Here is a 10,587-nt window from a genome sequence, read left to right as displayed (position 1 = left end):
GAACACAACTACAATTTCATTTCGATATAACTATAGTTTCATTCGATATTTTATAGACTCAAATATGTGAAAATGTTATTAATTTTATTTTATATACACTATAGTTTTATTAAAACACAATTACATGATCATTTTGATATAATTACAGCTTTATTGTACAATATACACTCAAATATGTGAAATGTTATTCAGTTTCAGTTTAGCAGTTTCATTTCACTCTAACTATAGTATCATTTTGATATAACTGCAGTGTCGGTTTGAATATACTGTAGTGTCAGTTGGTGTTTAATACACCAAACAACGGACTCCGTTAACTCTAATCGATTATGCACCGCGGTCTATAATATAACAACTGCTTTTTTGTTTTGGGCAGTTGGGCTTATCGATTTGGTTTAAACATCATAGCCCAAAAATCTTGGTTTGTCAGGTTTTTTGAGCAGGCTCAAATAAAAATTTTTAATTTTAATAACTTAGCGCATTTATACTAACAAATACTAACTTACATCATTTAATCAACCTAAACCTTCACTCCCAAATTTCAAATAAAAATAATTACTATATTTACATGCACTATAATATAATAATTATAATAATTTTTTAAATTTTTCATTAGTTATTTTTCATAAAAATATTTTATTCTGTAATAAATTTATTGAAATATTTATTAAAATTTATTTTAAACTTAATACAAATATTAATGATGACATTACATATAAACTCGTATATTTTGTTTTATATCACTTCTAAAACAAAACAAAAAAAAAAAAACAAAAAAAAAAATAGCCTTTTAAGTAGAAGAGGTGGCCACGGGCAGTTCAAGGTCGAACCAACCCTGAACCAGCCTAGAAAAAGTGGGCCTGGGCAAGAGCCGGGCTTACCTCGAAGCGGAATCGGCTTGTTTAGATCCATTTAAAAAAAATCGGGGCCCAGCACATAACTGGCCCATGGCTCCTAACCGGCCGGGTAAACACAACCAATTTATCCCTATAAATACCCTTACCTAATTTATTTTTAGAGTAAATACCACCTATGGTCCTCGAGTTTGGTGGCATCGCCATCAATGGTCCCTAACTTCCGTAATTACCATCCGTCATCCCTCGAGTTGTGAAAAGTTACCTTCTAGCGTCCTTCCATTACTTCCTCACATCTTAGCCGTCAAAATGGAGGGTAATATTGTCATTTGACTTATACGAAAAGAGTTTAATACCAGCCATGGTCCCTCGAGTTTGGTGGTTTGGCCATCTTTAGTCCCAAAATTGGCCAAACAATATTAAAGAAAGTTGGTGGTTTCTCAAACTTCCAACTTGAACTCCTCTACTCCTATACAATATTCACTACTACAGAAAACGGATTTAACGTCGCCATTATAACGTCGATTTTTAGAAAATTCGACGTTAAATATTTAAAATTACTTTTTATTTTTTTAAAAAAATACATATGACGTCGGTTATTTGGTATAGTCGATGCCGTAACTCGAATAAAATAAATAAATAAAAAATAAATAAGAGATACGATGTCGGCGATTATTAGGACGCCGTATCTCCAATAAAAAATTTTATGGTATATGGCATCGGCGACGTATACAGCCGACGCCGTATACTCGAATTAAAACAAACAAATAAAAATAAATAGGAGATATGATGTCAGTGAATTATATAGCCGGCGCCGTATCTCCAATAAAAAATAAAAATAAAAATAAATATGGTATACGGCGTCGGCGAGGTATACAGCTGACGACGTATACTCGAATTTAAAAAAAAAAAAAAAGAATCGACGTCGGCGTATTATAGCCAACGCCGTATACTCCTCATTTAAATATTACCCTAATAATATTATATATATATATATATATATATAATATATATATATATATATATATAATTTATATATATATTATTATAAATTTTTTTATATTTTATATATTATATATTTTATAAGTTATTAAATAATTGTTGTGAATTTTATGGAATATTTTTATATATTTTGTGTATATTTTAAATTTTAGGAATAATCGTGTATATATTTAAATTTTATAAGTTATTGGGTAAATTATGAATTGTTGTGTGTATATGTTTCTAAAACATTAAAATAAATAAAATAATAAGAAATAGACAAAATGATTTCTAAATTTCAAAACATATTTTTTAGCAGTAATAAAATTAGTCCAACATATTTAATAGAGTTGTTTAGATATTAATTAATGTTATAGAAAATGGTTTGAAGATTGCCTTACAACAAACAAGAGATTGATGAAGTTAGAACAAATGGTCTAAGTTTCTTATTGATGAATGGGTTAATAAAACGCTTCTTAGTTGATACTTTACGTTTAAAATTAGTTTATGTTTATTGGCTTTTATGTTTAGTAGTTTGTTGAATTGTGTTACTTATATTAGTTTTATGTTTAGTAGCTTGAATTAGCTTAATGAATTGTGTTCTTTATATTAGTTTCATGTTTAATAGTTTGTGAATTAGTTTTATTAATTAGTTGATGTTGAATGTTAAATTGGTAGCTGCGCAGGATCTGAAAATTGATACGGGTTGGGGTAGAAACCATAAAACAAATATAAAATAATAAATAATAATAATAATAATAATATAATAATAATAATAATAATAATAATAATAATAATAATAATAATAATAATAATAACATACGACGTCGGCTTTTAAGGTAAAGCCGACGTTGTATAGTTTTTAAAAATTTAATTACTAAACTTGGGACTAAAGATGGCCAAACCACCAAACTTGAGGGACCTTGGCTGGTATTAACTCTTTTTGTATAAGTCAAATGACAATATTATCCTCCATTTTGACGGCTGAGACGGAGGAAGTAACGGAAGGACGCTAGAAGGTAACTTTTCACAACTCGGAGGATGACGGATGTAATTACGGAAGTTAGGGACCATTGATGCGATGCCACCAAACTCGAGGGACCATAGGTGGTATTTACTCTTTATTTTTATCACACAAAAATTCTCATCCTACACTCTCGTACTTCTACTCACAACAATTCGTCATAAATTTAAAAGAAAACTCAATTTAAACGTCTTTTATAAATTTTTAATTTATCACTCTAACATAATTTAGTGAGTAAAAATCAAATTAACTTTATAAACTATACTACATTTTATAATATTTATAAGTTATCAAATAATATTAAGTCTTATATAAACTTTTAATAGTACAAGACTACATGTTTAAATGTATTTGACGTCATTTATAAATTTTAGTTTAGTAGAAAATCATGTTAATTTTAGATTTTGAGATTAATAATTAAAATATTATTTTTAACAAAAATATAAATTTTAGAAAAGTGTGTGACTGTGTGTAATGCATATATATATATATATATATATATATATATATATATATGGGACGGGTCCACCATAAACCGGGTATAGGAACATAGGACGGGGGGGGGGGGTAGGGCGCTAGCCCAGAACAATGCGTACAAAAAGCCCGAGGTACAGGCCCAGAATGGCAGGCCGAATTACAAAGAACAAGGCCCACAGGATGGGCTATAGCGAACTATGCTACTGGTAGGAATCGAACCCAGGTGACTGGATTGAGAGTACAAGACCAAAACCACTAGACTGTAGTGCTTATCGTGTCTAAGTTGCCCCTTAGCCAAAGATCCAGGCCCCTATTTATAGCAAGCCCCCCTCCTCCTCTGGCGTCCGCGGTCCCACGTTGCTCCTCCCCCACTCCGCTTGTTTGTCGCCATGCATGTCACGTCGCCACTATCCCCGCGACTCCCGCATCCTCCATCATGCACGCCGCACCTACCTCCCCCCTCAGCCGTACTACCTACCCCCTCACGCCGTACTTACCCCCCCTCATGCCGTACCTACCTCCCCCTCACGCCGTACCTACCTCCACCGCTCACGTCGTACCTACCTCCCCCCTCATATCGTACCTACCTACCCCCTCACGCCGTACCTACCCCCCTCATGCCGTACCTACCTCCCCCCTCACGCCGTACCTACCTCCCCCCTCATATCGTACCTACCTACCCCTCACGCCGTACCTACCCCCCTCATGCCGTACCTACCTCCCCCTCACGCCGTACCTACCTCCCCCCCCTCACGCCGTACCTACCTCCCCCCCTCATATCGTACCTACCTACCCCCTCACGCCGTACCTACCCCCTCATGCCGTACTACCTCCCCCCTCACGCCGTACCTACCTCCCCCCCTCACGCGGTACCTACCTCCCCCCCTCATATCGTACCTACCTCCCCCCTACCTCCCCCCTCACGTCGTACCTACCTCCCGCACCTACTTCCTCCCGCCTTCCGGTCCATGTTCTTCACCCTGGCCCACCATGCGTGCTTGTCTTCCTAGCCCAACAAGACTTGGTCCAACCTCCTTCTTTCACCACCCCCACTTGGGTCAATACTTTCCCAATAAAATGGACCCCTAGGGTCCCATATCCCCATCAATATATATATATATATATATATATATATATATATATATATATATATATATATATAATATATATATAATATATATATATTATTAATGTATCAAGAGGTTGAAATAGCCACTACAAGAAATATTTCATTTGCTAACGAAAATTTTAACGGACGCTCTAGAAAACGTCGCTGATGGATAATATACTAGGCCTGGGCCACATGGGTCGGCCCATAAAAGAAATTGGATCGAAGAAGTCCAAGAATGATATACGATACACGATACAGAGCAATCCAAGAGTTTGTCAAAGGATTGGGCATGTTAATTCCAATATAATTAGAATTGGACTCATTATTTCTAGTATAATAGAATTAGGTCTCATTATTTAAGTAAGACTCCCGATATGAGTCAATCTAGAATTCGTATTCATTGTAGGGTTCTAAGCCCAAAATATGTATAAATAGACCTCTCACATAGAGGAGAGGGGACAACTTCCAAATATTCGCAAGCTAAGCAATATTCATTAATACAAAGTTCATATATTCTCTCCATATATTTCTCCTATATTCTCTTTATTCTAAAAGGTAGTGTTGGTCTGCCGTTGACTGCCCAAAAGTCATAAACACAACATTGCGCCGTCTGTGGGATCGATACAAAAAGTTATCGTTCGTTCATCAAACCCTGAAAACATGGTAACTATACGACGAAATACTCGAACTGACCAACCAGTCGCTAGACTAGTCAAAGATTTGAGAGAATCCCTCAGCCGCCCCACCTCGCAAGTACCGAACAATCAACATATTCCCCTGGAGAGGGAGGCTGAACGGGGAGGTCCCCGAGAAGAGGACGAGGTCCGCTCGAACGCACGCCCACGGGCCATTGGTGTCCCACAGACCCAGCAGTGGAACTCACCCCCGAGATAGTAGAGCCGCCGCACCGCTACTTAGGGGCCCTACATCATGGCCAGGCCGCAAGGGCAGGATCCCAAAACCCTCCCGGATAAACAACACCACCCAGATCGTCGGCGACCGACTGCCCAATACAAACTTACCGCCTGAAAGAACACAGAGATCGGCCTCCACCCTAGGGACCCCCGTCGTGCAGTCTCTGTCCTTGATCGCATAGGGCCCCTGAATCAACAGACAACCGCTCCACAACTTGAACTCGAAAACCCCTCGGTAGAAAGCCCACAACAAAGAGTCCAGGCTCAATCCCCAATGACGGGTGGAGGTCATCCAGGCAACCGGTTCTCACATGGGAGGAGCAAGGGAAGGAGATCCCGACCGGAAGAAGAATTATGCAAGACGTAGTAGAGGGTAGCGAAGAGACTCCAGAACTTGGTCGGGGGAACCGAGATCGAGAGATGGCAGAACTCTCAAGGGAGGTGAGAGACCTCCAAAGGAAGGTCGGGGGTAGGGATATCGACCAACCGCTCGATCTCTATTGTCTGCCAGTCCATTCTCTATGAAAATCCAGGAATATCGCGCGCCAAGAGACTTCAAGTATCCGACAATGCCTACTTACGATGGAACGGGGACCCCAGCGATCACTTAGTCAGCTTCCAGCCAAAGATGATGGTAATAGGGCGGAAGACCCCATGTACTGTCGTGTCTTTTCCTCAACTCTGGGCGGGGTAGAAGCGCAACGTTGGTTCCTATCTCTACTACCAGGGTCCATCGACCGATTCGAAACCCTAGCCGAACAATTCCTAACCTACTTTGCGGGAAGCATGAAGACAAAGAAACACTTCATGACCCTGACTGCCATACAACAAGGAGAAATTGAGACACTAAAAGAGTTCTTAAAAAGATGGCAGAAGGAAGTACAGGCTGTGGAAGATCTGAATGACCGAACGACCCTCACTTTATTCATGTCCGGTCAGGGGATCTGTTCACTAGCCTGCGAAGGGAGACCCCCGACACGTATGCACATGCCATCCAGAGGGCCAACAAATACGCGGAAACAGAAGAGGCTTTGCGACAAAAAATAAGGCGAGAAGCGAAACAACCCCGTGACGAGACGAGAACGCGTCCGTTAGACCGACCATCTAAACGAGAGGAGAGATCTAACGTCATTCGGGGGCAGCCTCCCCCTTGACACAGAGTAGTCCCCGCCCTCGGGGCGATGCACGTGCACGAAGTCCAACCACCACGACCTATAGAGAACCTACCACCACCACCCACAAAGGCGGAGGAACAACCAACCGCGGAAGAGCCAGATATTTCCGATATCACAGGTCCACGCGGACATTCTACCGAAGAATGTACTACCCTACAAAAAGAAAATCGAGGAGCTCATCCAGAAAAGACAATCAACTGCTCGCCCAACCAATGGCGAAAAACTTCCATGGGCACCAGCCCGGACCCTCCCATCGAACTTAAGGATAGGCCCCAACAGAAAGCACCCAACCAAGACGAGGGGCATCCAGAAGAGCAAGACGACCGAAACTGGAAACACAAGCGTGTGATCCACAATGATTTGTGGTGGGCCTGCGGTAGGAGACAACTCTCGCGAAAGGAAACGTTGGGCTAGACAATTATGTGTAGGCGCAGTGCAACATAGACCCCCCATCAAGAAAGGCCAGAGGACATCATCACCTTCTCTGATGAAGACCTCCCGAACGGCCCAACACCATACCGCGATGCCCTCGTCATCACCGTGGACATCAACGGACCATCGTCCGGAGAGTATTTGTAGACACTGGCAATAGTGTCAATGTCATGTACCTCGAGAAATTTAACAAACTGGGATTGTCCAGAGAACATTACACCTGTGCGGACGCCACTTGCTGGGTTCACCAGAGATAGCGTAGAGGCTGGGGGTGCCTCACCTTGCCCGTGGAAATAGGAGAATGCCCAAGGGTCCGATCCCTAGACATGGAGTTTGTGGTTGTAACATCAATTCCACGCACAAACGTAATTCTAGGATGTTCGGGTTTAGAGGACCTGGGAGCCATGGTGTCACTCGAGCATCTGTGCTTAAAATTTCGAACACCCGAAGGAGTGTGGATCGCTAAATGCGATCGCCATGTGGCCCGGTCATGCTACATCCTCTCTTGCCGGCAGATCGGGAGACGCGACCTACAAGTCCAGACTATCACCGAGAAAACCAAAGGAGAGGAGACTAAGGAAAGGCCGGAACCCGTAACCGAGTTAGAAGAAGTAGCTTTGGAGGACTCCAGACTAAATAGAACGATCAAGATAGGCAAAGGGTTAACAAAAAACGTCCGCCTGGCAGCTTATAAACACTGAAAATAGTACAAAATCCTATTCGCTTGGGGACCCGAAGACATGCCTGGAATTGACCTATCGGTCATCACCCACCGCTTATCCGTCAATCCGGGCACCCAGCCAGTCATGCAACGGAAGAAGCACCTAGCGGCAGACTGAAGAGAATTCGTAAGAAAAGAAGTTTCCACCCTACTAGAGATCGGTCACCTCAGGGAAGTCACCTATCCCAATTGGGTGGCAAACGTTGTGCTAGTACCCAAGCCCCCAGCGTGGAGAATATGTGTTGATTATACTGACCTCAACAAGGCGTGTCCTAAGAACCCCTTCCCGTTACCACGAATAGACCAACTGGCAGACCAAACTGCCGGTTGCGCACCACTTAGCTTCATGGACGCCTTTCGGGGCTACCACCAAATTTTTATGGAAGAACATGACGAAGAAAAACGGCATTCCTGACACCTGACGGAGTCTATTATTGCTATAAGGTGATGTCGTTCGGCCTGAAAAATGCGGGAGCAACATTTACAAGGATGGTCTCCAAAATATTTCACATTTGCTTGGGAAAAGAATGGAGGCCTATGTCGACGACCTGTTGATAAAAAGCAAAGAGGCCCTCGAGCACTCTCGAGACCTTAGAGCATGTTTCCAACTCACGGAAAGATACAAACTGAGATTAAATCCAAAGAAATGCGCATTCGCTGTCTGTGAGGGAAAATTCCTAGGATACATGGTCACACAGAGAGGATAACATCTGCTATTTGCTTCTAGTAATGTGTAGTTACTTGTTAAGTTTTTTTTTTTTGTGTTTTGCTTTGACTTTGTGATAAATGCTAAGTGTTACCCTATGCGAAATATATGTGCTTTATGCTTTATTTCTCTATGTGCTTGTATGCTCTTAATGTGTTTGAATTCTCTGGCACATCATTGGTTAAGTCTAAGAAGGGTGTGTGTCTAGCTACTCATGACTAGTGACTAATCTGCTTGTCAAAATTGTAACTTTTTACTCATCTGGCAATTGGTTTTGTTTTTTAAAGCGGTGAGATCCTTTTGGTAGTTTTGTCAACTAATAGCCAAAGGGGGAGATTGTAAGTGTAAAAATGTTTCACGGTTTAAACCTCTTAATATGGCTTAGATTAGTTGTCAAAGTAGTTCTGAATTAGTCGCTGGATTAGTCATAACGTTTGGAGTAGTTAACTAGATCAGCACAAGAAAGTAATCCAGGAGGTATGAAGCTTCTTCAAATCCTTTATTCCAGTCAAGACCCTATCAAAGGAGGAATCTAAATCTATTGAAGCAGCCAAAATCAAGGATGGAAAGAGTGCTTGATTTGTGGATCAAAGGACCCTTTTGTACCTCTATAAAATGCTACTTTGGTTAGCATTTTCATACACTCTTTCACATGGTTTTACTCTGAAATTCTTGGTTTATCTATACCAAATATATACTGTACTGTTGAGTGTGAAGAAAGGCCCGTAATCAGATTATGAAGCAATGAATATCGCCTGCACATCGGATCCACTGGAGTAGGCTCTGAGTAGTTATAAGTTATACTTTACTGTGTAATTAAACTCTCCTCTTGTACTCTTTTTTACGTGATTTCCGCGAAAACTTGTGTCCAATATTAAACTCGATTAGTAAATCATTTTGAAATCGATACATTGCATTTGTGAAGTGTTTTTTTATTATTATACTAGTTTTTGCGCCCGTGCGATGCACAGAATAGATTTGTTGTAATATATTAAGAATATTTGGATCGATATATAATTATTTAAATTAGAACATCAAATATTATATAGTTCAATTGAATATACGGGTTGGATCATTTATGTGTTTTTATATTATCATTGTATGGAATTTAAGCAAATAATTGCTCAAATTAATAGCTAATGTGTAGATGTATGCATGTAGTGTTATAACTTTGGAGATTTTTTTTTTATCATTGTTTAGTATTTTTTTTTATAAATTATACAAATGTGTTCGTTTTCTAGCAACTCAGTTATATGAATGAATTGTTATCTTAATTCATTGTATGGAGGATATTTTTTTTGTCTATACATATAGCAATTTTGTCATTTAAAAAATATAATATCAACGATTTTATTTACACATTGTTGAAACCTCTTTGTAGACGACATTGGTAGTAGCAACACAATCTTGTCCATCATCGTCTAGAGCTAAACACCTTCAAATTGATCAGGATGGGTGACTCAGTGAAAAATATATAATGGTATAATATTAGTCAATTAGCGATCCTTTTATATTTTAAATAAATTAGTAATATCATATTCATTTTCAGTCAATTATTCTTTTATATTTTTAGTCAATTAGAATATTACATGGAGTGATATTTTACCTAATTTGTGTTCCATTTTAATTGGGGATGTATAATATTATTATTGAAATATTTCTGTTCCATTTGTAATTTACCTTTACTATTGTTTAAAATATGCATTTACTATTTATGATGTATATATTATTATTGAAATATTGGCGTTCAATTTTAGTTTCCCTTCCATTTTAATTAAAATGCAATGGTCTAAACCATTTATTTTTTCATATTAGTCAATTATGAATAATTTTTTATTTGCCAGTCAATTATTAATATTCATTTCCTTTTAAATTTTCAATCCATTAGTAATATCATATTTATTTTCATCCCAATTACTTCTCTTTTATTTTTAGTCAATTAATCAATTAGCGAACTAAAATATCAAATGCAATGATATTTTATCAAATTTTCGTTTCATTTTTAATTGATGATTTAGAATATTATTATTTAAATATTTCCATTTCATTTTAATTTTCGCTACATTTTTAATTTACCTTTACTATTGTTTAAAATATGTCTTTAGTATTGATGATGTAGAATATTATTATTGAAGTATTTCCTTTTATTTTTAATTTACCTTTACTTGATAGTGTAGAATATTATTATTGAAATA

General features: G+C 38.7%; 1 protein-coding gene across 1 annotated transcript in view; it reads right to left on the bottom strand.

The window, feature by feature from the left end:
* Positions 1–6,985: 6,985 nt before the first annotated feature.
* LOC109150315 overlaps positions 6,986–10,587 on the bottom strand; it is a 7,234-nt gene continuing 3,632 nt past the window's right edge. The window contains exon 3 of the mRNA XM_019298212.1: positions 6,986–7,285. Within this exon, the coding sequence (XP_019153757.1) occupies positions 6,986–7,285 (300 nt within the window). The remainder of the gene's footprint in view (positions 7,286–10,587) is intronic.

The sequence above is a fragment of the Ipomoea nil genome, unplaced genomic scaffold (genome assembly GCF_001879475.1).
Source record: "Ipomoea nil cultivar Tokyo-kokei standard unplaced genomic scaffold, Asagao_1.1 scaffold2273, whole genome shotgun sequence".
NCBI lineage: Eukaryota > Viridiplantae > Streptophyta > Magnoliopsida > Solanales > Convolvulaceae > Ipomoea > Ipomoea nil.
The sequence above is the reverse complement of the archived record's forward strand: the minus strand, read 5'-3'. Positions and strand labels throughout refer to the sequence as shown.